General features: G+C 53.2%; 1 protein-coding gene across 3 annotated transcripts; it reads right to left on the bottom strand.

Annotated features, from left to right (window-relative positions):
• Positions 1 to 1,696: 1,696 nt before the first annotated feature.
• LOC104366283 (aryl hydrocarbon receptor-like) lies at positions 1,697 to 27,554 on the bottom strand. Of its 3 annotated transcripts, none has more exons than XM_042784383.1 (11): positions 27,450 to 27,554; positions 27,084 to 27,271; positions 15,211 to 15,317; positions 10,451 to 10,540; positions 9,411 to 9,516; positions 8,975 to 9,105; positions 7,947 to 8,149; positions 7,712 to 7,821; positions 7,227 to 7,368; positions 5,049 to 6,654; positions 1,697 to 3,528 (listed from the first exon to the last, which is right to left on the bottom strand). In XM_042784383.1, exons 1-11 carry the CDS (start codon positions 27,512 to 27,514, stop codon positions 3,382 to 3,384), a joined length of 2,895 nt encoding a protein of 964 aa, XP_042640317.1. In that variant the 5' UTR covers positions 27,515 to 27,554; the 3' UTR covers positions 1,697 to 3,381. The 3 variants fall into 3 exon arrangements, with proteins under 3 accessions (XP_042640317.1, XP_042640318.1, XP_032863241.2); XM_042784384.1 differs by having other exon boundaries at positions 1,697 to 2,251; XM_033007350.2 differs by lacking the exons at positions 27,084 to 27,271; positions 27,450 to 27,554 and adding an exon at positions 19,859 to 19,878.

Here is a 27,554-nt window from a genome sequence, read left to right as displayed (position 1 = left end):
AATATTCAGTACATCAGCTGCTTTTAACCCCCTGCCTTCTTTTTAGAGGCTGGGATTCACCATCCCACCCTATCACCTCTCCCTGCATAGCCTGTTCATTCCCAAAAGGCAGACTGGGCACATGAAGTCTGCGTTCTCTAGAGAGGAGCCACAGAGTGACCCATGGGCCCTTTGAAATGCCACATCCCCAGGGTGTACAAACCCACAAACCCACCTCGAAGACCAGGTGGCGTCAACCTCTGGAGCCAGCCAAAAGTTGCGATACAGGGCTGATGCTGGTGATGCACGGCCCAGCCCTGCCCGGCCCACCCACTTCTGCAGAACTTTGGAAAGTGCCCTCCAGGTACTTGTGGGGCTGTGGGCAGCTCCTCGGCAGGACCTGGAAGATGAGTGGATGCGCAGCTGGCATCCCGAGGGCTGCGAGTGCTGCTGGAGTCGGGGGGGGGGGGGGGGGCTGCGTTCCTGGCTGCCCACCGTCCCAACGATGGCTTCACCTGTTGGAGAATGGCTCAGAGACAAGGGTCCTGAGCCCACCGAGCAATTGTATGATCAGAGCCTGCTCTAGCTGCTGATGCTGGGCCTCACTAGGGTTTGCCTGCAGCTGCTCGCAGCTGCTGATACAGGAGGAATGTCAAGGACGCTTCAGCCCTGTGTACCGTGGTGTGTCGAAAACAGGTTAAGGGGAATTAGGAATAGTGGTCTGAGAAACCCAGTGTTATGGTAACGGTGGTCTGAGAAACATTGTGTTACGGTACTGTCGTGTATCGAAAACAAATCAAGAGGAATTAGAAATAGTAGCATGAGAAACTTAGTGTTATGAGAAGCTTGTGCTGTAAGCTAACTGCAGGTGGGTGGACCGTGCGAATACGACCCTTAGAGCTTAAGCCAATCAGCTAGTGACTAGTAGGCATAATAATTATCATTGTCTGTATAAATATATGTACCCTGGACCAATAAACACACACGTTGATTGATGCTCTATCACCCACACTGAACCCGTCTCAGCGTGTCGTTCGTCCGCGGCTCCGCATTCACCTTCAGCTCTTCCAGGAGACATGTCTTGCACGTGGCAGCCCTCAGGATCAGGTGGGACAACAGTGCTGAACACAGAGCGATCGTACACAGAGGGAAATTTCTTCTCCGGGGACTGAGCATCACTCAGAAGCAGCTCGAATCTCCCCGAGCGGAAGGCTTCTTACGGGCAGGGCTGGCAGGAACCAGATCCCGCTGCCCCAGCCAGACCGCACACCAAACTCACGTGGAAGCTCAGCTGCCCCCTTTTTTAACGCTCTAAACCTCAGCTATCCACCCAAAGCAGTGGACAGAGGTCCCCAAGCTGGGCTCTCTCCACTGCATGACCTGGGCGTGCTCCCAGGGACAAGGAAAAGCAGGTATAAGCTGAGAAAAGCCCCTTTGTAGGAGCATCTGAGGGGCTCTTCCCTCCTCTGGTGGGGGAAACACCCAGCAGAAATTCTTTTAACCACCTTGACTGCACAGCCTGCGACTGCATCCGTCCCGCAGGGGTGAGCCCTGCCTGCCGCTCTAGGATGGATGTGGCTCCCAGCCAAACCCTGACAGGCCTGAGCCGGGGAAGAGACGCACGACCAGCAAGGGAGATGTCAGGGGCTGAGGTCCAAAACCATTTATTGAAATGGAAAGAATAGGAAGTTCACATGAAGCCAAAGCTGGACACGCAGGAGGAGGGATGATGCTTTGTCAGGTTTCTTAAGGGGTCGTTGTATTTCTGATCTTCTAAACAGCCTCTTTGCCCCATTCCATAGGATGGTACTTTGGGAAGGTAAGAGGGTTTTTTTCCCCTTCCACTGGAGTGGCATAAAAATAAATCTTTCAACTCACATTATATACATAAGCATGAGCTGTATTTATTTTCTGTGGGAAAATATGACTCTATCAGTACTTAAAATTAAGTATCATTATACTTATTTCTTTATCTTACTGAAAACTTTTTTTTTTTTTACAGTAAATCTGAAATTTTCTCTTTAGGTCAGACAGCTCCACTACTTCTCTACCGTCTTTTCAGGCACAGATGCTTATATGCCAGCCTGTTCCTGCTGTTTGAGAATGACCCTCGCTTCCTATTCAGGTACTTCAGACCTCATCACCCGGGAGAAAAAACTGCTTACCAGCCAACCTGGGCACATCACATCCAGCACAGGAAAACCCAGGGTGTTCGCTACAGGAGCTCTAATCTGGATCCTGTCAAATGGGAACATTTGGGACACAGGGAAACCTGGGGTGGGGAAGGACCAGTACAACACAAAAACACAAGTCAGGATTCACTTTTTTTTTATAAAACAGGCAACATCAGTACAATGTGGCCATAGCCACAGGTGCCTTGCTGAGATGGTGGGAAATTTAATACCAGAGGTGAAAACCTTTCCTATCTTTTTTTTTTTTTTTTTTTTTTTGGGCACACGAGTTTTGCATTTGTGTTGGATCATGCATGTAACTGCAAAGCTTTGGTGGAGCTGGAGGACATCAGCCATCAGAAACCTGCCTGTCCTTCGGGGCGAGGGCTGCCTTGCACAGGCACTGCCAGGGACTGCTGAACCACGAGAGCCAAGTGACAGCCATGGAAGCAGCCTGGGTTTCCAAAAGCCTGGCAAAATGCCCCCAAAAACGCACTCAGTTAACAGTAGAATTGTGAAGAGTGGTGTGATGGAGAGCTTGTTCCACTGGCTTCATGTCAAAGTGTGGGATTTGCCACATGAACATCATACCTTCAACACAGCAGCCTGGATGGGGATAGAGAGCAATCCTTGTTTTCCTTCCAGAGCAACAGTTACTCTCCAAATGCCATTTGAAAGACAGCAGCAACCATAAAAGGCCCAAACATCTCAAAGTTGACTCTCAGTACGATGTGCAGGCAGGATGGGCAGACCCTCACCCCGCCAGGGAAACAAGAGCAAAGAGGTCGGGTGGGCAGGATGAGACGGCAAGTGACACATCCTCCAACTGACCAAGAGATCCTCCAGCTGACCAAGAGCCACACAACTCATGAACACCATGAAATAAAAATGAGGCTGCATGTGCTGGCTGACCCACACTGCAGCCCAACTTGTTCCCATGTCCTGGGGAAATTTCCCCGTCCAGCTCTGCTGCCTGCTACAGCCCTCTCCAGGCCAGGGACACCACCACGGGACCAGCACATGGAGCCTCAGCAGGGGCAGGATGGTGGGAAGTAAATAAAAAAAAAATTAAAATAAAACAAAACAAAACAAAAAACAGCTGAGCCGAATCAACCAACTTCAAGAGCAATGGCAGGACACGTGCGGCAAGGGGAAGGTTTGTCATCTGCAACTTGAAGGCAGCTCCTTCCCCAGGGAATAGTCCTGCTTTGTCCATTCCACTTTTTCTCTCCTAGAGGCAGAAGTCACCGCTGGAGGCATGAGGGTGATCTGGCAGCGGTTCTGCCCTGGGGTGCAGCTGGCGGGGGGGAGCCAGGCTCCCCCCCAGCACCAGGCGGTCTCTGGGGAGTCCCATGGGCAAAATACAGACACTTTCGGGCTAGAAGAGAGAGAAGAGAGAGAGTGTTGAGGCATTTTGCAGTGTTTTACTAGTCGTGGTCAGGCTGATGCCCAGAGGAGACTGGCAGGAGGGGGAACAGGTCTGCCTCTGCCCCGGGTGGTACATGGGCTTAGCCACACATGGCCCCACACCTCCCCGTGGGTCCTCTCTTGAAAATGCCAGCCCATCACTTCATTGACAAGAGGCTAAAAGCACACAGAGCCCCCAGCCTCCTCAGCTGTCACTGATTTTCACCTACTGATCTGCTAATGGAGCTTTTCAGAGCCTGACCGGGTATCACAGCCCTGCAGCTCAATCACAAAGCCTATCTGTAAATCACAGGCACCCGGGCTGCATTGTGAAGCAAGCACCTGGGTCTTGCACCTTTGTTGTGCTCCTCCTGGCAAGCCAAAAACACGCTAGCCACATCAGGTGTCCACCAAGCTCTAGAAATGTAGGACCAGTGAAGAACAGCCCCAACACAACCTCCCAAACCCCTGAGCGGGACCAGAGTCAAGTTCTTCAACAGAGCTAGAAGGTCCCTGGTGTATCCAGTTGGAGGAGATGGAGAATGGGAGGACATGAGGTGGAGGGTATGGCCTTCAGGAAGAAGCAGAAGATGCTTAGACAGAATCTGATGGCCCCAGAGGTTAACACAGAGATCCCCATGAGACAGCAGGGCACCCTTCCAGTAGCAGATGTGTGGTGCCAAGGAACAAGCTGCCATGGGGACAGGAATCACCAGGGCAGGGCTGGATAAGCAGGGAGGTAGGACAGACCCACCCTAGACATCTCACCCTGCCTGGTGGTGCCATGGGCTAGGGGAGCCTCACGGAAGAGATTGGGCTCCTCCAGGACCTAGACCAGTTCTCCATGCTATCAGCCCCAGCCCAGAAAGTTGATGGTCCTCGCAGACATGCATGGCATCTGCATCAGGGAGGGGGGAAAGGGCCAGGCAGCCTTCACTCCCTGTTTGCTCCTCAAGCAGCCCCGGTTTGGGCTGTTGGCCCCAATCCCAGGGGAATCACTTGCAAGGACATCGCTGACGGGCACCCTGACGCTCAGGTACAATGCTACAGGCCTCGGCTGGTGACGCCGGAGGGTCAGCAGCAGCCAGGTGGGCTCTTGGTAGGGGTTGTGCACGGACAAGGGGACACTTCCACAGAAGAAAGACCTTATGGTACAGATCATCATCTCGCACGTGCTTTGTACCACCCATCAAAGCTTATCAGTGCATGGCTGGAATTACATCCTGTACAGAAATGGCAATTAAACAAACCATATGGAAATCAGATGCAGAGACAGTCACCCTCTAAAGGGAAGAACCCACGCTCTGGTCTTTTGCTCTCCAACTCTGGGTGCAAATAAAAACTCCTAAAGTCTTCCTTTCTGGCCACGCACCGGCTAGAGCAAGGTGATTCCTGTCTACCAAGAAGACAGTGCATGCCTCCCTCTGCTGAGACCCCAAGGAAATACCAGCACAGAAGGTACTGAGCACGAGAGTGGAGAAAGGCCCTTACCCTGTGCCTGCTCTCCTGGCTCAGCACGGAGGTGTAGGTCCCGTAGGAGTTCACGGGGGTCTCCAGTGGGCTGCTGATGCTCCCAAAGTGCCCTGCAGCTGAGCTCGGGAAAGGGTGCTGGGGCACAGAGGGAACGGGGCTCAGCTGCTTCTCGGGAATAAGCTGGTATGAAGAGGAGGGGAAAAAAATGGAGCATGGAGCTATCTCTTCCTGTGACCCTATGCTGCTCGCAGTTTCCATGCTGCATAATCCGTTCAGGTTAAAGTGTACTGTCGGCACGCCGGGCCCTGGACCCAAGCAGCCCTGGTGCTGGGAGACCCAGTCTTGGCTGATGCCATAAAAACCAGGCTGAGCTGGGGACCCCAGGAGTGGGGAAACATAGTCCTGCCACGGGCTGGGGCTGCTGCTGGGGAGAAGGTGTGGAGCAGAGTCAGGGCTGTGGGGGCACAACCCATTCATCAGCAAGTGACGTTGTTTCGGCTGCCCGGGTGGTCCCGCGAGGCCCTGGCACTGGCTGGGCAGGAAAAAGGACCGGTGAGCATCCTCCTGGGGGGGATGCAGGGCTGGGAAGTCACCCTCCAGCTGCCGAGCCCGGGGTGGCTCCTGCGGGCAGGGGTCTTCTGGGGGTGAGCCGGGCGCCTTGTCCCACAGGGTTTCTCGTGGTGGCTGGAGGAAGCGGAGCAGACCTTCCTCCCCAGCTGGCCTCCACTGTGACCCACCTCCTGGTTCTTCCTCCTCGGCCGGCTCCAGCAGCAGCGGGGGTGACTGCCCCGGCACAGCGTGGAGGGATTGTTCCCACAGCGGAGCAGGGGGCTGGCCTGGGGCAACGCTGGGCTGCTGGGGCAGGTACTGCGAGTCCTCCTTCTCCACGTGGGCCTGGTACCTAGCAGTGCCTCCCCGTGGGCTCGGGGACGGACCTGGCAGGGGACAGACCTGTTGTCCTCCCTCGTGCTTGCTCACCAGAGTGGTGTGGATGTAGGAGAGAATCTCATTGCTGGCGAGACAGTCGTTCAGGGATGGCGTGCAGTCAGGGTCCATATTGACCATCACCATTTTCTCATCCAGCAGCAGGAGCTCCAGGTCCTCGGCGTTCAACCCCAGGCCCTCCAGCGCACTGAAGAGCTCATTGTTGGAACAACTCTCGTCACTCTTAATTGAGAGCGAGTCCAGGGTGGCCAAGAGAGGGTCCTCCTGCTGCAAATCCACCTGCTCCTCTTTGAGGCTGTCCCCCCTTGAAGAAGCTGGAGCAGCACTCGTATTCCAGGCACCTCTTCCTGCATCCAGCAACGACACGTCCTCGAGGTGGTCCACAAAACTGCTGCTGAAGGAGTGGTTAGGCACGGGAGCTGGATAGGAGGTGTACACCGCCTTGTCCTGTCGCATCACGGCGCCCAGCAGAGAACTGGGGTCAACGCCGTTCTTCTGGGAGCACCCTCTGTGGCTGTGGGAGATCTTCTTGGGCTTGCTGGCTTTCCCTTTGCTCTGGGAAGGGTCAGGGAAGCCCGGGAGAGGGTAAGCGCTTTGATATAAGAGCGCCTCTCCTGTAGCAAAGGTAAAGGGAAGATGCATGGACCGCTTCCGAAGGTGCTCTCCTCCTTCTTCGTCTCTGCAGGGCAGGAAGAGGAGACTGCGGCTTGCATGTGCACAAACACACCCCACAAAGTGCTTCTGCAAGGGGTAATTGTGATTCTTACAAGCCAAAGTCCCCTTGCGACGACCAGCACACGTGTACCAAGCAGAACCACACACATACGTACATTTACACGTGCATTTACATACAAATACACACACACACAAGTATTTTTATATATAGATACACATAAAAGCACACATCTTTAGCCTAACCAAGAGGATATTTAAAAGGCAAAGGGTAATAGAGAGCCCATGTATCCCTACAGCTGCTGCAGAGCAGCCACCAGTCTCCCCAGCATAAGTCTGGACGAGTGCCCAGGACACCAGGGCAAGGATGTGAGGTGCAGGGCACTGCCCAGCGCTCTCCCGCGCGTGGCGTTGCAGAGGGGGATGTGGCTGAACAGCATCAAAGCACAGGATCCTACGGCCGCTCCTTTAAAAGGCACCAAAAACGATGATGAAACGAGCATCCTGCCCGGCTCGGGGAGTCCCAGAGCCCACACCAATGGAAAACGCCAGCCCGTCCCCATCCCAGACGGCACTTACACGAGGGGTCTCTGCGTGACAATGATGTACTCGGGCTTGCTGTTCTTGTAGACGAGCCGCGCGTTGGCCTGCACCCACTTCCAACGATTCTCCTTTGTCAGCAGGCGGAAGACCGTCAGGCCGCTCTCCCCCGTCTTCATCACTGCCGGGAGGAAGCACGCGTGCCGAGGGCTGTCAGCGTGTCACCAGAGGCAGGGCTGCCTCCGGCGACGCTGCCGTTCCCCGCCGGGAGGAGCAGGTAGAGTCACAGCAGTAGCACGGCTGGCACACGCAGGGGATGCCACCCCAGCTAAACACCCCTCGCTACACTCCACCCCAAGCTCCCTGCAGTGACAAGAGCACCACAGCGAAGCATAAAGCAAAGCATCCTACGGGGAAAGAGCTGACGGGCTCGGCGCGGCGGCCAACGGAGCTGCTGCTCGTCAGCCCCAGCCCGCTCAGCAGCCTCAGAGGTGGGCACAAGCGACCAGGAAAGGGACTCTTACTCCTGACATGGTTCTCGGCACAGTACAGCATGTCGGCAGCGTGGATGAACTGGTAGCCAGTGCCGCACATCCGCAGCTCCGCCTCGGTGTAGCCCAAAACGATCTTCCCCCTGTAGAAGACCGAGAAGGCAACCCATTCAGAGGCAGAGCCGGGGTGGGACGTCACCCCGGCACGGTATGGCGTGGCACGCTGGCAGCCGGCAGCATCACCCCTCAAATCAGCTCTGCTGCTTACTTGGCATCGCATGCCAAGGGGGTGAAGTCCAGCTTGTGCTTCGTCCTGAAGATCATGTTCTTGGTTCGGATCTGCAGGATGGACGGTGGCTGCAAAGGGGTGGAGATAGCGAAGAGAGCGAGCTGGGGTGGCAGCGCAGACCCGTCTTCAGACCTTTTGTTCTGCCCATGCAGGAATTTCAGCCTGCCTTGAAGGTTTAAAGCCTGGGAAGAGAAGAAAAGTTCAGCGTCACACAGAAGACTGGATGGAGCGAGAGGAGAAGGAGAAGAGCTGCATGGAAAGCAAGCCATCTCGCTGCAGAGCTGATGCAAATAATCCCTTGTGACTTGTCCCTTGCGAATCCCCACTAAAATAAGACAGAAGATCAAAGGGATGCTACGCTGAGCTCCCCACAGCAGCTGCCCACCACTTTCTCTCCCCACAGCCGCTCGCTGCCGGCCCGGGGCTCGGACACACAGCGGCTGCAGGGCCGAGCACACGCTGCAGTTGCATCAGGGCATCAGGCAACCCATGAGCTGCTTTGCATTTTAACTGAGCTATATCACAGCCCCATCCAGAGCTGTAATATTGCTTCTAAACAAGGCACAATCAGGCCTCTTCGTATCGAGTTTCCAGACTCAAGTAGGATGAGAGGGAGAAACAGGATCGTTACACCTGTGGTTATGAAGGTAAGAACCCCATTAACTTGCAGCAGAGAGCAAGAGGGATGACCACCACCTACTTGGTCTTAAGGCATGTCTTTAACATAAAAACCTAGCAAAACGTGTGGAGAAAAAACACTTTTGTTCAAGATTCAGCATCTACGAGAGGAGAGGAACAAAACCCACATGGAGTGGTTGTAGGTACAGACCAAACCTATGAAAAACGGCAGAAAAATCTCTTTGTTGAGACAGGCAGGTGCTGCGCGTTGCAGAAAGGAGCGCTGGGTCTTTCAAGGCCAACTTTTATGCTACGGCAGTGGCACGAACCCCTTGGGGTGAGCCTGCACCCCTCCTGCTGTGGAGGTCACTGTGCAGGTCTGTACTCACCAAGAAGCCGGAGGAATTATCCAGGAGGCAGCGAAAGCGGCACACAAAGCTCCTTTCCAGAAAGGAGGAGTTTTCTGGAGGCAGCTGATCCGGCTTGTAGGCAACAGCAGAAGAGCCGAGACTCTTCCCCGCTGTGGGAGAGAGGGACTGAGAGAGAAGCAAGCAAGGACCCCCCCCCCCCCAGCAAGAGTTGGAGGTTCCTAGAAAGGACTGGAGGTCCCCAGCACTGGGCACTGCGGTAGTTTGCAGAGCACAGTGACAGAAACTCGAGGAAAGCCACAATGCTTGGATGAAGGCATGGTTTGAACAAGGACACGAGCCCCTGGCGGGCGGTGGCAGGGAGCTGGGCTCCCCGACGTCCACGAGGAGCTACACATCTCGTGCCAGCCAGGGTGCCTGGCTCCCAGCCTGGGTTTACCTGCCAGAAAAGGCTCACCCTCAGGAGCGTGGGGTGGGTTGAGGGCCCAATGGAGGTTGCGCCTGAATTCCTGCTGGTCTTCAGTGTGGATCAGCTCGAAGACGCTCTGGTGCATGACATCTGTCTAGAGGAAAAAAAGCAACTCATGATCTCTGCAGCCTGTCCCCGGGTGCCAGGTGTCACATCCCGCCTGGAAACCGCCTGTCCCAGCCCCGACTGGCCGTATCTCACCCAGTTTCCCTGGTGCTCAACTGAGTCCCTGGCTGAATGAGGTTGGACACCTTCCACCACAGCTGGTACTGGTGGGAACAGACAGCACATCTGGCTCTAAGGGCCCCTTGCCCACGTTGGGCCATCCTAAAGAAGCACTAGCAATACAGCTCCTCTCTGACACGCTCATCCCTGTAACATGGTGTCCTTCAAAATCCTAGTGCTGACCTAAAGGGTGAGATGAAAACATGGCTTTGGGAACAAAAGAGCAGCAAAACCACCCCATCCCTACACTGTTCCTGAGAGAACAAGGCACCTGCTCCTGCTGCCTAGGTAGACACTCCATCTACCCCAGTTGTTGGGGAAAGCCAGCTGTGTGGGAGTAACACCAAACCACAGTAACTAAAGGACTGTAGATAAGTCCCACTTCTACCTAGTGCCTTCCAGGTTACCTGGGTGCCCAGATAACCACAAAGTATTGGAGCCTTAGGGGATTTACCAGGGGTCACCCAGAGGAGTGGGTACCCAAAGGAAATCGCGCAGGGAACCCCAGACACCTCATCATGGCATTGCACAACAGGGCCATGAACTTCATAGCCTGTCAGCGTGGCTGGTGGAGAGCATCTGTGGGCTAGTGAAGTTGTTTTGACACCTCCCAATGACCGTGTCTGGCAACATGGGGTCCAAATTCACCGAGACCAAGGAAAAGCCCCACGCAGCCCCAACGAGACCCTGTGATCCCTGCAGAGCTTCCTCCCTGCAGGGAACTTGGAGCTCTCCTCTATCACCACAGAAAAAAAAACCCACTCTGCAAACCCACCACAGTGAGTCTGAGGTGTCTTACCAACCTGATGAAATCCCAGATAGTCCTGAATCGTATGTGAGGAGTAAAATATCAGTCCTTCCGACGTCACCACCAGCACGAAGCCGTTGAGTGCCTAGGGGAGAGAGAAGACCAGGAGGTACATCATGCTCACATCACCCTTTTCTTAGGACGGTGACTTCCATTCTGCTTGGACACTGGTCACCCAAGTCCTGGGTGGTCCCAGCTAGCAGGCAGCTGAGCCGCTGCCCCACCGAGAGAAAGGTGTAGGGCAGGAGAAGAAGCACAGGAAGCCCTGGAAGGAAAGCAAGTCCTTTCTAACGGCATCTTGCTGTTGTAACACTGGGTACTGCCCTGAATCTCACCAAATCCTCTGATGCACTGTGCAAACAGCTTCTTGGATTCACGCCCTTCCTGAAGGACAGCACTAGAGACCTCCATCCTTGCAACTGCCTCTACCCTGCTGCGGTGCCAGAGCATATGCACCTAAACCACAGTTTTTTGCAGACCTGATGAGCCTGCTTTACCTAGCAGAGGTCAAGGCCTGCAGCTCATTCTCAGATTTTCCTCCACTTGAATAAACTCCATCAACTGAAGGCTAGCTGAAGACAAACAAGGATCAACGCAGGAACAGAGCTGTGCTCACCAAGAAAACAGATGGTACCTTCTGCTAGGTTTCTCCGAGGCCATGTAGGTCTTCTGTACAGCTGTTTGAGCATATCCTAATCCAAACCGATGGAAAATTTTGCATTCATCCCAGGAGAATTTGCTCAGATTCAGATTTGGACATTTATACTTATCCTATGTGAAGAGCAAATAAAAATCTCGGAACTGCTAGTAGAATGACACTGGACACCATCAGGAACTGGTCTGTGCTGGTCTTCTGGTGGAAAGAAGCCTTTCTGACAACCTTGAATCAATACAGCATTTCATGTTGGCTGTGTTGAATGTTGACCCATATCTACCTGGGTGGCTCATGCAGTTCCCAACCTCGTCACAGCCCGGGACCGTCTGGGCAGCCATGCATGGCTTAGGACAGCATGAGGCTGGAAAAGCTGGGGGATGTTCAACAGAGAGCAAACCCACCGTGGAGATCACTGTGTGCTGCCAGCTGGGCATTCCTTGCTGCTGCTTGGCCCGTGTGGATGGGGATCCTGCTGCTTCGGGAGAAACCTGCCCAGCTCCTGGCCTTGTTTGCATCCCTCTTGTCCTGCTGGGTGCCAGAGGAGAGGCTTGGAGACGGACTTTGGTGTGCCTGCCTGGGCTGCCCATGGGCAAGGAACATGGTCTAGAAAGGAGATGCCTCCACTGCCCACTCCTTCCTCCTGCATCGCTCGCCCTGTGGTTGAGGTGGCCAAGCCAACGCTGCGAAGAGCCTTAACCAGTGAAAGTGGAAAAGGTGAATGCTAGAGCATAACAGTTTGGTTTTTGAAACCATACCAAAACCATCCGATTTCTGACAAGCCATTTTTTTTCCAAAGCAGGAGGGAGGGCAGGCTGAGTCTGCCACAGAATCACTGGTTGAGCTCAGAGTACCTTTTCCTTTTGGCAAATAAATGATTCACCCCAAGCTCACGGCTGGCAACAACCCGCTCTCACCCAACCTGCACAGCACCATCCTTCCAGAGCACCACACGGCAGCGAAAGGCCCCAGCACGGGTGTTCGTGCTGGGAAGGGATGTCTGCAGCCACCCGTGCCTGGGATGCACACGTTAGCCACTCCCAGCCACGCTCCTCTTCCTCTGGAGCTCTCTCTCTGCGTGCTGTGCAGATTGACACGATGCTAACGGCCCGTCCTGGCGCACGCGTGCGTTTGCGCATGCCTTCCACCCAAACAGGCTGAATGCTGTGCTCTGTTTCCACAAAACACACTCGAGCTGCTTCACCCGTGCAGGCTTGAAGCACTAAGACCTCCCCACAGAAAAGAGAAAACGCAGCCATCAATCTGAAGTTTCCGATGCATTTTTAATGTTACACAACTTCTGTATTTTACAGTTCACTGGTCCTCCCAGCCTCTCCTTGAGCTCCAGGGCTGCAAAGTCAACATCCAAGGTTTGCATTTCCCAGCAGGAATGGGCTGAGCTGCTCAGAGCCTCCGTCTGCCTCAAGAGGGGTTCATTCCTACCAGCTTAACAAATTTGGGTGTTTTTTCTGAGCTGGCAGACCCAGGGCTGGCAGGACAGGACACAGGAGAAGGGACCAGGGTGCTGGCTGACAGTGTGCTTTGCACCTGGAGATCTGTGAAGATTAGAAGGTGCTGAGGTGCTTCCCTACCAGTTTGGGAGTGTGGCTGCTGTCCCAGGAGCCCTGGCTTTTCACCCCTGCTCTCTGGCACCAGGCAGGAGCTGATAAGCAGAGGAACATTGCTAACACAGGCACTGGCAGGATCCAGGGGAGCAGCCCTAAGTGCTGCAGGCCAACCATGGGGAGCAAACCTCTGTGACACAGAGCCCAGTGCTTTGAAGACCTTGTCATCACCTTGCCAGGGCTGGGAGGAGGCCCACAGGAGTCTCCCCCTGACCCCGACTGGTAGGCATCAGCTTGTGACTCAGTTTCCCCAGCTCTGAAATGATCCTGATACACTTCCAGTAAATACCTTCAAGCCCACGGTGCTGCCTAAGAGAAAAGGCCATGAAAACCCAAGAAACTCACCAGTTTAGCTCGCCAGAAGCTGAAGGGCTTTCACTGCCACGACAGCACCACCCAGCCACCCTTCTCTAAGGACAACAGCTCCCTGTGGGCACCCTCCGACCAGCTCGAAGCAGAAGCTCTCTAGAAGACTGGGCTCCTCCTGCAGCATGGACCCCAGAAGCCTTACGGCTGTCCAAAGCCACTAACGTGGCCGCAGGCAGAGAAGCCACAGTAGCCAGCCCTGGCCTGCTTCCCCCACTTCGTAATGTACAGACATCAGGATTAATTAGGGTCTGGCGTGTAGTCTCAGCCAAGTCCAGCTATTGTTGCTGCCAACTCCTGCTTCATTGTCCAGGTTGGTGTTTCTCCCCCCTTTCCTTCCCTTTCTTCTGGGCACAAACGCTCTCTCTATTTACTGGGGTTGATCTCAGTGTGTGGGAATCTGCTGCAGAGGTTAATTAGTGCTGCCAAATGTACTTTAACCCTTTGAGCAGCTTCAGAGGCATTGCTCTGCCACGGCGGGAGCAAGCAACATCTTGCGGCGCTCTCTCCTTCCCTAACTGCACTGACCAGCAGGCAGATTTAATACCCTGCAGCCAGCAATGCATACCTGCATCGCCGTGCACCTGGGCAGAGGTGGTCCACCCAGTTCTCAGCCTTGCTAAGGCCTTGGTGCCTTTAGAGGTATTTTCCTGCTTAACCTCAGTTTAAGATACCTTCCTCTGCTGAGATTGCTGCTGGAGAGAGCCTTGGTAGGAAAGGACAGACCAGAAAATTAAGGCTGAAAAGTAAGGCTGGGGAAGGGAAGAGTCAGAGTGGACCAAGAGATGAGACAAAGGAATTTTGGATGCCAAAGGTGACAGACGGGGTGGAAATAGTTTTATAAACACGTGGGAGCATTTCCTTGGGGCAAGGAGGCAGCTCCTGAGCCCCTGACATGTCCAGCATCATGCAGATGGACCCCGGGGGAGAGCCAAACCTAAGCCCAGAGCTTTTCACACCCAACGTGGTACCCCTAAAAGGATGGGAGCAGCTGATGAGCAGGACATCAATCCCCAGCGCCCTCGGCTGAGCATGGTTTTGTTACATCCACAGCAGAACCACCCCCCCCCCCCCCTCCAGGTTTTTGGTTATTAAGCAACCTGGCTTTAGCATTGCTCTCACTAGACACTGAGATCCTGGCTCCTCAGCTCTCAAGCAGGACAGTAATTACACTTACTGCTGAGCGAGCTTTTGGGTAGGAGAGGGGGCTGGCCGGCACGCTTGCCCTGCTCTGGACGACAGCCAGGCTGGGGACAGTGCCACAGCCTGGGCCTGGGTGCCAGGCGGGGAGGGAAGGGGAGACCTACGTCCTCGCAGGACCTCGCGCTGCTGGTGCCCGACCTCTTCCTACTCACTGTGCACAGCTTGCGGACAGAAGGTCGTCTCCCGGTGTCTCTGAATACACCAGGGAAGCAGCAGGCTCAGCTCAACCATGCTGCAGCACCGGCAATGTTGCCTCCAGCATCGCCAAAGGAGACAACTATATGCCTCTTGCAGAGCTCCCAGAACACATCCACGTACCCCGTGTACATGGGCTGAGCATATGGCCCATCAGCACCTATCTATGTATTCAGTGTCATGCATCACTGCCTGAAAATCTGGGAAGACTTCCACGACATTTTCTTCCCTCTTTTCACCAGTGTTTGGACAACATGCCCCAGTCGGGACCAGCGTGCCCATGTTGAAAACCACTCTCGAAGCGTTTTGCCCTCCTTGGCTTCTGTGTTACACCCACAGCCCATTTACACACAAGGGCAGAGAAGCAGAAGAGCTGAACCTCTGTGCTCAGAAATTCAGAGCTGCTTCCACCAAGCTGGAGGGTTTCTTACACACGGACAATTTACAGATGGCAATTTTCTCCAGGAAGGGTGGGAAAAGGAGGGGAGAAGCAACCCCGTTTCTGCCCCAGGGACCCGAAGAGCTCTTAAACCTCTATTCAGTCAGAAGCACTATGAGCTACACCGCATGAAATCACTGCTTCACCAAAACATCCTGCAACCAATAACAGGACAGCCCGCTCTTGGGTAAAATTCAAAGAAGCTAGAAAAGGGACAAGAGGAAAATCCCTTGAAGGCATCTGCCAGGGAGAGATGCCCAGTGAGGAGCACTAACCTGTAGGAGCAGCTCGCCCTCCGGTACCGCTGCCAAGCCTGGAGCTGGTCCGTTGCCACAGTCTCCATCCCTCTCCACTTCTTTGGCACCGTGATTCTTTAGAGCAACTGCATGAAGCAAAGGGAAGGGACTTCAGTGCTGCAGTAACACACGCAAGCCAACCTCACGAACGTCCGAAACGTGGGCCTGGCTGCAAAGTTGGACAATGCTGTGCCAGGGGAAGCTGTGTTTTAGCCAGCCCTTTGCTTCACCCCTCAGAAGAGTTGAGGACATTTCCCCACACTCCAATACTCTCAGCTTTCACCCCCCCTATTTTTTTCCCCTCCCTAGACCTTTAACAACCTACAAGTAAAGAGCAGTTAAAGCCAGGGATCGTTAAAGCAGACGGGCATTTTGCTGATGCCTATGAGATCTTGTGTTTACCAGCAGTTACCTGCAACCAGTAGCACAAAAAGGACGTGTTCAGTGAGCTCATCAGCTGGAAATCTCTCTTATCACTTAGCAATAGCAACCATGGAGGTCCCCAGTCCCCATCTGGACATAGTCAAGGCCTCACACCACTCCTAGCAAACAGCAAGAGCCAGCCCTTGGGGCTACGTCATGCACACTCTTGGGGCATGGCAGCAGTTCTGCTCTTGCTGGGGGTAGTCACAGCACCCAGCACTTCTTTGAGACGCTGAACTAGAACAGATCAGCTCATGCAATTCCCCCCTCTGCAAAGGACAGAGCACCAACAGCAGCAAAAGTCTGCCCTACACAAAAGGCATCGCAGCAAACCCCACTCTTGCAGGACAAGGGATGTGCCGTTTTGAAGGGTACAATCCAGAGAGCCCTGTCAATGAAGTCTCGTCACAGTTCAGCAACACAGGGGGTTTATTCAATCAAATTAAGGCAAGCCACAGCTCACAGTGGGAAAAAACCAACACGGGAAAGTACACACATGGATACATAGACATCCAAGACCACAGGCAACCTAATAGTGATTAATGCACAATAAATATGGATGAGGAAATCTGTCACTTGGTTTAACTAAAAGATGTATCTGCAAATTTTATACTGTATTCCCCAAGAGAACAAATCCTGGGGATATTTTAGGGTGGATAGTATTTAAAGAGTAAGACAACAGCCAGACTGTGCATGGCAGGCCTGTCCAGGAGACAGTGGAGATTGCAGCAAAGCTGGGAAGCTTCTTGCAAGCATGGCAGGACAGAGGATGGCATTTGGCTGCTGATAAACCAGCAGGTCCCACCGGCACCTGGGAGCAAAGGTCTGAGGCACCAGCAGCAGCTACCACTGCGGCCTGCCTGGTGTGCTCCCTTGCTCCTGCTCAGAGAGAGCAAAAGCTCTTTTGAATTTGCCTTTCCCAGTTCCTGTGCTACACGTGCCAAGGAGCTGCCACGCTCAGATGTGACAAGAGCATCGAGTGGACCCTGGAAGTAATTTCACACCCCGTAAAGCTGTCAGCAGCAGCAAAGCCGCAAGCTGAGACAGAGCAGCAAGGCAGAAGGCACGACGCACTGGTCTTCTGTAACACTCGGCTTGTGTTTTGCTTTGCTTGCTTCCACCCCAAAGTCCTCTGCGTCCTCAGCGGGCATTTGCCAGGGTCTCACAGGTGGGTGGGAACAAGGAAGGATGCTGTGGTCTGCAGAGCCTCACTGGTACGCACACGACCCGAGGCTTTGGGGGCAAAATGTTCTTCCACCAGACACAAGACCATCCCAAAGAGCATAACCAAATGCAAAGTGCATCCCAGTTCTAATATTGCTTTTAATTAAAAAAAAAAAAAAAAAAAAAAAAAGAAAAAACCTGATATGGCAGCAAACCCCCAGCTTCTGGGAGGCCCAAGAAATTCCCCCTCAGGCTCAGCCTGCACGGATTATTTCAGGAGCTATTTGAACACCCAGGGGCTGACAGCCCAGGATCAAGGTTACAGTATGTCTTTGTGCGACAGCAGGTCAGTCCCGGGCACACTGGGGTGGGTGAACACGCACATGCTGCTGTGTCCCGACTGCTCCCCGACCCTGAACACCATCCTGCTGCTAGCACCGCTGCCCGGGGACCACCCGGGGTCCCCAGCCTGGGTCGGAGCCCGAGAAGCCTGCAGAAAGTCCCGGGCACGGGCAGGCCATCGGGCAGAGCAACACGCAAACCCGGCGGCCACAATGCCGAGGGGCAGGGTCCTGCGGGGTGGAGGGAGCAGGTTTCTGGCAGAGCCCTTCCAGCAACTTTCTTTTCTGATCCCTGGGAGCGAAATGTAGGAGCTATGAATTATTAAAGGTCTTCAGTCCTCCTCTGCTGGCTTCCAGACTGCTGCGCTTGAGGTGCAAGATAAAAATAAACCTGGATGATCGAAGAGCAGCTAAGGGGTGCTGCCCTCTACTCAAAGGTCTGGTTTAATGGTTTGCTATTTCCCTGCAAAAGGAAAACTTGATCACAACCACTGCCTAAAAATAGACTTTGCTATCAGCATCTGGGCTGCTCCTAAGCTGTGGGGCCAGAGGAAACAGAAGTTAAAATCAGAGGATGGCCCCGGGGGGGATTTCCCGTGACCTTCACCAAACAGCGCGTTTTTCCATCCAAGCCACCCAAGGATCTCCAAAGCTGACCCGCTCTTGGCTGCAGACATCTCGGGCTGGCCTCCCGCCTGGTGTCCCTCGGCTTTGTCTCTCCATAAATAGCCCCGTGCAGCCCCTCGGGTCAGCAATTCAGCAGAACTGTCACAGCGCATCAGCCTGATGGAGCGGAGAGGAGCCGGAGAGCGGCGGCGGCATCTTCCCCTCCTGCCTGGCTACCCCGGGCAGGGCAGGGACGGGGCGAGCTCAGCCTTCCCCAACACAGCGCTCGCCTTCGTGGTGGGCAAGGGGGACAAGGTGCAGGCTTCACCCTCGTTGTGTAACTGGGGGCAGGCATTCGCAGGAAAGGAAAAGAAAAAAAAAAAAAAAAAGTGGCTTTTTCTACGCTCCCTTCAGTCACCAGCATCACCTTTGCTGCTGGCAGTTGTGGAAGAAGGAAGGTGAGGAGGGAGAAGCTGGTCACCTGAAAGCAGCATGTTATTCCTGCTATTTCTTCAAAGAAAAAAAAAAAAAAAAAAAAAAAAAAAGAACAAACAAAAGCAGCTTCTGCCAGGACCTGGAGGCTATTTTGCCACAAAAAGGCTTTTAACTGTGCAAAAAGAAAATCTCTCCTCCTCCTGGCCTCATCTCTGAGGAACGAGCTTGCTTTCTGCACTGTGGTGGTCCTCACGCACAGGTGCCCGCATCGCTGGCCGGGTCCCAGGAGGGCTGAGGGGGCCAATGGGGGTGGGTTTCCCCCCTCCAACCCCCCGGAACAGCGCTTCCCCCCCGTGCCCAGCCTGGGAAGCTGTTTCACATGATGCTGAAGGGACACCTCACCAGGTTTGCTGGTGAACTCCTGAACCTGCCAGAGCTCTGCAGACCTGAGAAATCTCTACGCCAACAAGCGGGTATTAACATTTTTGAGAGGATATCTCCCAGCCCCCTTTCCTCCACACGGCGAAACCTCCAAGGGGGAGCAGAGATTTGCATCGGCCGCTGACTCTGAAGGAGGAAAATGAGACAACTTGGTCCCAAACCCACTCCAGACGTTGATGCAGGAGAAGCAGCAGAAGGAAACCCAACTGCTTCGTGGCTCTTCAAGGGCAGCGAGGGGTTGTGTCCCCCCCACTGCTGCTGTCATCATTTAGAGGCGAGAAAACACTGAACCCAGCTGCAAGTGATGGCAGGGACATCTGCATGGCAATTATTAGTCTGAGGAGGTCTTGGGTGGGGAGAGAGAAGAGGAGTTTTGGTAATGGTGCTCCCTGCAAGCATTCTGATGCAGGGCTCAATGCCCCAGTGCATATCAGTCACTCTCCGGGGGAAGGAGCAATTAGTTGATTTATTTATCAATGAAATTGCTTTCTATCCACCTGTCTCTTTCTGGCATTTGAGCCAATTCCCTGAAAAGCAGGTCTCCCACTCACATGGAAGTGAAAACTTTACCGTGAGGTATCTCCAGGTCTTCTACCCACCTCTCCGGCTCAGAGATGCTCATGGGCAGAGTCCTGCAACTCTGCTGCTCGGTACATAAGCTCTCACATTAAATAACCTTCCAAAATTGTTTTCCTGCATTTTATTGCAAAAAAAGAAACAAAACACTGGAAACTTGGAAAAAAAAAAAACAAACAAACAAACCTCTTTGTGTTTCTTTTGAATAAACTGGGTTTGTTTCACCTTTAATGTACATTCTAAATCTAGAAGAGTTGATTAAACAGAAAAGTGGTTTCCCCTCCCAAGTCAGAATGGTATTTTCAATTTAAAATAAATAAATAAAGGGGTTCCCCCCCCATAATTAAAAAGTTTTGCTGATGAGCTCACACGGGTCAAAGGAGCAGGCGAGTTCCCTTCCCTGCCACAGCAGCCTCGGGTCGCCCATGTCAGACATCACTCACCTCCTTCTTTCCCTTGGCTTGGCGGGGTCTCCCCCTGCTAACGAGGTCTTGCACTGCCTGATGGCACTGCTGGGGAGATCCTTCAAGACCTGCCACATCCACCCACAAGAGCAAGTGCGTCCACGTAACAGAGCCAAGGGAGAGCCCAGCTCCCTGACACGTGAATTCTGCAACGCTCCCGTGAAACCAGCACGATACCTTTCATTTCCACGGGTGGGAACCCAGCAGATGACGCAGCCGTGGCTCAGCGGGAGCATGCAATGCAGAGAACAACGGCATGATGCTAAGGGAGCAAAATTTGGCCCAAATGCCTTCTTCACTGGCACGCTCAAACCGGGGGAAAGCTAAACTGCTGTTGGGAAGGCAGGCGAAGCACTGCAACCTCCTCTCTGGCTTCTCCGACGGCATCTGCACTGTCAGCATGCCAAATCTGATCGTTGCTCTGTCATCTAATCCACATGTTTCACAGCAAGCTTACACATCTCCAACTATTTTGAGAAGCAAAGAACAGGAACATGCACTTAGTAAAGTATATCCTATTCTGTTTTGTTTTGTTTTGTTTTGTTTTGTTTTGTTTTGTTTTTTTTTTGTCGTGTTGAGCATGGACTGAGCTCTTCCTAGCCAATGGTAAATTATTCCCCTTCCACATACAAGGGAGACTCAGTGGATGTAGCCAGAGGCTCCTCTGATACAGAGTGTTTGAAATGCATGAGAAGGAAAGAGCATCACAGAAACAGTGAGGGAAGCAGGCAGAGATTTGCTGAAACCGGACAGCAGAGCTGTCTCCTCTCCAGCTTGCCGAACCACCAATTCGTTTCTCACTGCTGAGCTATGCAGAGCCCGTTTTCTAGCAACTGGAAAATAGTTCTTGAGTTTCCCTTTGCTTATTCATAATAAATACTACAATTTAACTTACTGTTTCATAATACCTGCCACAGCTCCCCGTTGACACAGATTTCATTAAATAGATGAAATATTTATCGCTTGCCTGAACGGAGTGGATACAGCACCTTCCGCGAACGCGGGCGGTGAATAATGAATGTCCTGTTGAAAGATCTAATTGCACTTTTAAAACCAAGGAGGCTTTGGCTACGCGCTGCTTTCTGTTGTGTCACCGAAGGCACTTGGGTCTCAAAGGGTGAAGCACGTGCAGAGGTTTAAACAAGGACAAAGATGACAAGGACCTGCCAGACTTCCCCTTCTCGCAGCATCAACAGTGGCTTGAACTCTCCCACCACTCCTCCCCCAGGAGCTTTAGGTGTGCATTATCCCAGCCCGAAACCTTAACCTGGAGTTTCTTGCCAGCTCTGCTCCCATACTTGCGCTTGAAGGGGCCTTGAGAGACCCTGGTTGCTTGTAGGCAGCAGACCAAGAGCCCAGGGAAAGCCCCAGAGACCTCCGACAGGTTCCTTCCAGCCACTCTCATAAAAGCCATGGAGAAATATTCGGCAAGGAACACAAAGAGCAGGAAAATTGCCTACCTAAAGGAAGTCACGAGGCATTCCCAGCTTAAGTTGCTCCTTCAAGGCCAGCTCATTACCTAGGCAATGAAGAGAGCAGGGTGATCACAGGACTAACCTTTATTTTTTCAAGCCTACCCTTAGGCTTTATTGCTAGAGCTATCTGCAGTACATGGCTGAACAGCTCATTGGGTGGGAGATCCAACAAAGTGGACAAACGAGCAACGTTAGTCATCTCTAAACAACCACACACCAATAAATGCACGTCCCAGCCTCACTCCCTCCCCCCCAAACATATGTTTCAGGGGCACAGTTATATGGTCTATAATAACCATATAATTTAAAGCACTTCTCCAGTCTGACCCGACTGCCAGGGAGCAGCTTAGGCACTTTTTGGGCCATGAAAGCTCTAGCAATAACTGTGGATTCATACCATAGTTTGAAAGGTTAGGCTCAGCCTGAGGCTGCACATCAATCCTACAGGCGCCACCTGAGATTTTAAGGGGACTCCAGGAAAACCCCCAAACCCTCAACACATGCAGGAGTGTCGTTTTTTTTCAAAACATGTGGGAGAGGCGAGCTGCTTAAGCTTTGGATACAGGACACTAACCTTCCGTATAAAACACACCACGCGCAGCTCAGAACCACATACAGTCCAAAACGAAGGCTGCATCTACCCTCTGATCCATGACGGCAGACAGTGCGGCTGATAATCCGTCCTGAGTCAAAAATTTCTAACGCCACAATACGTGCCAGGATATTTTCCTCCTCTCCTCCCAGCCAGCGATGCATCCGAGCTGCCCAGAGGTTGTGCCTCGGCTGCTGGCAAGCCCAGCTCTCCAGGTAGGATGCTGCGCCCAGGCAGAGGAGCATCTGTGCCTCCGAGGAGCCCCAATTTCAAAGCAGAACGAGCCCATTACTGGCTTACAGCAAGGCTCAGCAGCGGGGTTCAAACACCCACCACTTGGCACCACGGGCTGAGCTTTTCTTACCCCTCTTCCTATGGTTTATAAACCCCAGACTCGATTCAGAGCCTCAGGTGAAATGCAGGCTGCAGGTCAGCTGCTGGGCGCCGGTGCCAGAAGGGCCAGGCTCCCTGCAGGATGAGAACCGCAGCTCGGACCACTTTCCTAACACGCTGCAGGAGCAAACCGTGAGAGATACTTCTCCCAACTGAACTCTTGCCGGTGTTGGGGTCTGCCAGTTGACTTCCCACCAAGTGTTTTGGGTGGGCCGAGCAACGCAGATGTTGTCTGACAGCCGCACACCAAGGCACCTGCGAGGCACCTTCCTTTTTCCTAACAAATCACCACATGGGGCGAGACCCAGCCACAAACCTTCCCCTGGAGCACCTTCCCTCCTTCTCTCTCCCCTTCCAGAGGCAGAAGAAATGGGGACTCCCTGCCCCTATAAGCCAGCGGCATTTGCCGGGCCCTAGCATCAAGGGGAGGAATGGGAAAGGATTAAGAGGGGAGCAGCCTGCCAGGCACCGCCGGGCTAAGCTGCCGGTGCGCGCCTGGTACGATGTGCCACGCAGCCCCTGGCACGGTGGCACCGGCTCCCCAACAGCAGGGCACAGGGTAGGGGAGAGGGACGGGAGGATGGCAGGGGTGAGGATGCTCGGGGGCTCGGCTTCGCTGCAAGGTCGGCCCTGAGCATCGGCGAGGAGAGAGGAGGGGGCTCCGGGGAGGTGCAGAGCATTCTGCCCGGGCTCCCCGGGGCAGCGGCAGCCCTGCAGCACGCTCCCACCTCTACTGAGCCCCACGCGCTGAAAGAGCCTCCTGCAGAGCGAGGAGGAAGGTTAAGCTGGTGGATGAGAATTCCAAATATTTGTCTCACCAAGGGGGGGGGATAAAGAAAAAAGACATTTGGGGAGGACTGTTGTAGAGGAAGAGAGACCTGGATAGGAAAGGAGAAGGTCGAAGCCCTTAAGTCAACTTCCACCGACGTTTGGATAAGACCCTCAGTTTGGAAGCCAACTTCAGCTCCTTCTGGTCCTCCCGGCCCAGGCTAACGGTGCTGGGTTCTGGTTGGTGCTACTTTATCCAGCAGGATGGGATGTGGGCTGGGCAGGGCTGGGCTTCTCACTGGAGTCCACCTCCCTGGTGGGACATCTCTCCCAACATCTCAAGTCCTCCCATGGCCCTGCTCCCCCACTTAAGTTCCCCTCTGTCATGTTAAGCAGCGTTCCCGTGGACTTAAAGCACTTGTATATGCTTTGAGCTGCAAAGCCAGGCAATGGGGTCAAAGAAAGGCACCTGGGCATCTTGCAGAGGACAGCAGTGCTGCTCCATCACAAAAGAAACCTCTTCCACCCCACCACGGATCAAACCTGGCATGCTGGGGTGTGCTTGCTGGTGGCACAGCTGGCTCCCCACCGTCCTCATCGGCCCTGTGCCGCGCCGCAGGAAAATCCCCTGTCCTGGGGCAGGCACTCTGCAACCCCAGGAATTTCGCTGCTTTATGTCCTAGGGGCCAGAGGGTCCTCTGGATGGCCAAAATCAGAGAGGACCTCTGACATCAGGACGCCTGTGTGCACGACTTGCAGCCCAGCACTTGTCTAAGCAGTCTCATAATCCTTAGTGCTGTACAAGGCAAGAAGCAGTGCTCCTTCCAGGGGGAGACCATGGCCAAGAGCTGTCATGGCCCAGAACCCTCCTTCCCCAGAGATGCCGAACGCACGCGGCCAACTCCTGGCACTAAGCTTCTTCCCACTTCGATAAACTGGAAAGATTTGCCAGATGGCAAAAAAGGAACAGAATTAATAGACAATGCACGCACACTGATGCTCTGGTCCTTTGGACTTCCAAAGACCTGCAGAAGACCATCACCTGGCATCAGGGGGTTCACAGCACAGACACCCAACCCAGTACTCCGCACATCAGCCTGAGGAAATGTTTGTTTAGATAAATAACCCTGCTTAACAAAGACAATGTTTGATGAGCTCTAAAGCGCTCCAGAGATTAAACAACAAACCATTGAGCAGTCTTTAATCCTCTGATTTCTATCAGGGACCTTTAGTCGTGCCCCCAGACAGGCAGAAAGGGAGCAGGGACAGTTTCATTTGAGGCCATATAAAATATAAAAATCCTCATGCATGAAGGAAAACCACGTCTTTTTAAAAATCAAAGACCTCCTGGCAATATGTGCCCAAACTGTCGTTCAAAACTCCACTGTTCAGAAGCTTCTTGCACGTAGTATCTTGGCCATCTCTGACAGCCAAAACAGCAAGTTTAGCTCAGTCCATGCACCCCGACCTGTGCAGATTGGCCGTTGAAATGTAAACACAAATACGTCTTTAACAACAGCTGCAAAGCCTGCTCTGTATTTTGAAGAACTTATCACATGGCCAGAAGGTGATAGGGAGCCCGAAAGAAAATGAGAGAAGCTCCCAAAGATTTTACCAGTGATCAAGATCTAGAACCCACCTGCTTTTGAATCACTTAAGCCCGTACGAATTTCTCCCTACACCAGCTACACATAAATCAAGATGCTGAAATAAAATTTAAAAATCATTAATTTTCACATAGCCGGGAGAAGCAGACATACAATGAATTATTTAAGATGGGGAGGGGCTAGAGAAACGGCAGCTGGCATAAACCTGCTGGGTGAATTGGTGTCAGTGACCATTGGTACCACCCGAGACCTGCTCCAGGAGGACATGCTGCGAAGATGTTTCTGCTCACAAGGCATGGAAGCCCACCCCAGTTTCTTCCCTTGCTTTTCCTTGTTTTTTTTTTTTCAGGGAGCGCTCAAGCAAGGACACACTCGAGGGAGGGAGACGCCAGCTCCTCCTTCCTCCCCGCTCAAAATGAGATTTTCACTGCCTGTTTCTGAGCTGCCTTCTGACACAAGAAGACCCCAGACAACTTGTGTTTTCTGATCCGATCTCACATGGGACTTGTCAGCATTTAAAGCAGCCTCCTCGGGATCCCTTTCCACATTTCCAGGGTTGCTGAGCAGGAGTCAGAGCATGGGAGCTCACCTGGCTCAGCAGTGGGCAGACCCCGGCTGTCCCTCCCTGTCAGACCAAGGGAAAAAAAAAAAAAAAATCCCTAAACATGCAGATGATGAAAAAGAAAAAAAAAAAAAAAAGAAAAAAAAAGGCAAGGAAGGAATAAGCAGAGTATTTTGAACAGCAGACTTCCAAAGCTGAACTTTATCTCAGCTTCAGCAGTTTATCAGAGAGCAACATCGCTCTGGCATTCACACTGAAAGGGACTAAAATAACTTAAAATAATTTGATTTTCTAGATGGGCTTGCCCAGAGCTCCTTTTAAAGATATTTTTGTTTTTATTGTTTTTTTTAAAGCTGCAGAAGAGACACAAGGAGGTCTGAAATCACTATTTGCATCTAAAAGGACGAAGCTTTCTTTTTTCCCTCCCATACCTGAATTACTATGACCTGCCTTAAACCAGACAGAGGCGGGTACTACCCCATAGCTTCAGACACACTGATGTGCTCGGTGGTCGGGAAGCTGGCACCACCAAAATCAAACGGGATGCAATGATAGGGAAGAAAAAAAAAAAAAAAAAAAAAAAAAAAAAAAAAAAAGGGAGAGAGACTCTCAGAACGGGATTACCCATTTTCCCCCAACGCAAACCCAAAGTAACTCACCGTGCTGGGGATGTGGGAATGTCAACCCCCGGGATGCACAGCCCTAGCAGGATGCTCACGGAGCAGTGGGACCGCGACCCCTGGGGTCACCCCGTGCCCCCCCCTCCCCTGGCCGAGCTGGCGCAGCATCCCAGCACAATCACCCTGGAAAGGACAGCAAGCCCCGAAGCAATTTCTGGTGGGACGCTTTGCAACCAGAGCCGGCATTTCAAACCCGCCGTTTTAAGGAATCGCTACCACCCCTCCGCTTTAGAAATCCTTTAAGCGGCGAACTTTAAATTATTAATGTTTTGGGGGAAGAGTGAGGCTCGCACCGCGCCACGGGCTCCCACCCTGCGCAAGAACAAGCGTGGTCTCACGGGGTGGGAGATTTCAGAAACACCAGCACCACGCTGGTCCTCCCTCCTCTGCTTCAGAGCAGCATCAGAGACGAGGGGGTTTGGGCAACACGGTCAGCGCTGCAAAGGCTGATGCAGCAGAGCTCCTTTCCAGGGCAAAAAGAGAGAGGAAAACACAGCCGATACAGTCAAACAAATTGACCTGACGCTGCAAGGCAAACATCTCCTCTCTGTTTACATTCCACCCGTTTGCCAATCCTGGAAGAAGGATTTAAAAGAGAACGGAAAAGGAAAGAGGAAAAAAAAAAAAAAAAAAAAAAAGGCATTCAATACATTCAATTTGGAGTTCAAAAGAGAAATTATGGTGTTTCTGAGGTCCATGTGCAGCATTCTCAAGTCACTGGTGTTTCGTCAGGAAAATCCAGAGCTGCCTAAATACCCTCCTGTGAGCTCCTGTTAATTACAGTCATTACAGCCCAGTGGAATGCAGATATGCCTTCAACACGGTCTATTTTAAAAGGTTTCAAATAAACTGTAACCACATTACCGGTAATTATTATTCATCAGCAGCACACTGAGTATTTCACCGGTCTATTATAACGGGGGGGGGGGGGGGGGGCGGAAAAAAAAAAAAGTCACTTGCAATGATGAAACTTTGCGACGGGGCACAGTCCAGCTCTACTCCCGCAGCTCCGCCTGCCAAAGCCTCAGCCCGGGATCGCGCTGAAACCCTCCAGCCTAAACCTCGGTTTTCTACTTCAGCAGAACCCACGGACAAAACCGACTTCATCTGTCCGCATCCCTCTAATTCCGAACAAGTGTTGAGCTCGGCTTTCGCCCCGGGGCGCGATGCATTCTGAAGCCTCGCAGTTGGGGATTGCAAAGCGAGAAAAGCCGGTGTTAGAAAGGGGGGGAAGAAGATGAAAAAAAAAAAAAAAAGTACTTCTAAGGGAAAAATAAAAAAAAAAAAAGGGGGGGGGGGATGCTCCCGCCGGTGGTGCCCCTTACCGCTGAAGAAGCTCTTGGCGCGGAGGTAGCCGGCGCTGAGGCGCAGGACCGACAGCTTGTCCAGGCTGGCCACCACGTCCTGGGGGAAGGGCAGCAGCCCCGCCAGCCGCTCCAGCTCCCGGTTCAGCCGCTCCCGGTGCCGCTTGGAGGGGTTGGAGGTGCCGCTTTCGGCCGGCCCCGGCCGCACCCTGCACGGGCAGAGCCGCCTTACCGGGCGCCCGTCGGGCTGGGTGCTCCCCCTCCATCCCTCCATCCCTCCATCCCTCCATCCATCCCTCCATCCATCCCTCCATCCATCCAACCATCCGTCCATCCATCCCTCCCTCCCTCCTTCCCCGGGACCCTTCCCCTCGCCCCCTCACTCACGCCCGGGGCACCGGCTTCCTCCGCTTGCGACCCGCGTACATGGCCGGGCCGGGAGCGCAGCGCATCGCGGGGCAGCGGCCGCCGCCGCCCAGCCCGCAGCCTCCC

The sequence above is a fragment of the Tyto alba genome, unplaced genomic scaffold, assembly GCF_018691265.1.
Source record: "Tyto alba isolate M040663 unplaced genomic scaffold, T.alba_DEE_v4.0 Super-Scaffold_7, whole genome shotgun sequence".
In the NCBI taxonomy this organism is placed as follows: domain Eukaryota; kingdom Metazoa; phylum Chordata; class Aves; order Strigiformes; family Tytonidae; genus Tyto; species Tyto alba.
The sequence above is the reverse complement of the archived record's forward strand: the minus strand, read 5'-3'. Positions and strand labels throughout refer to the sequence as shown.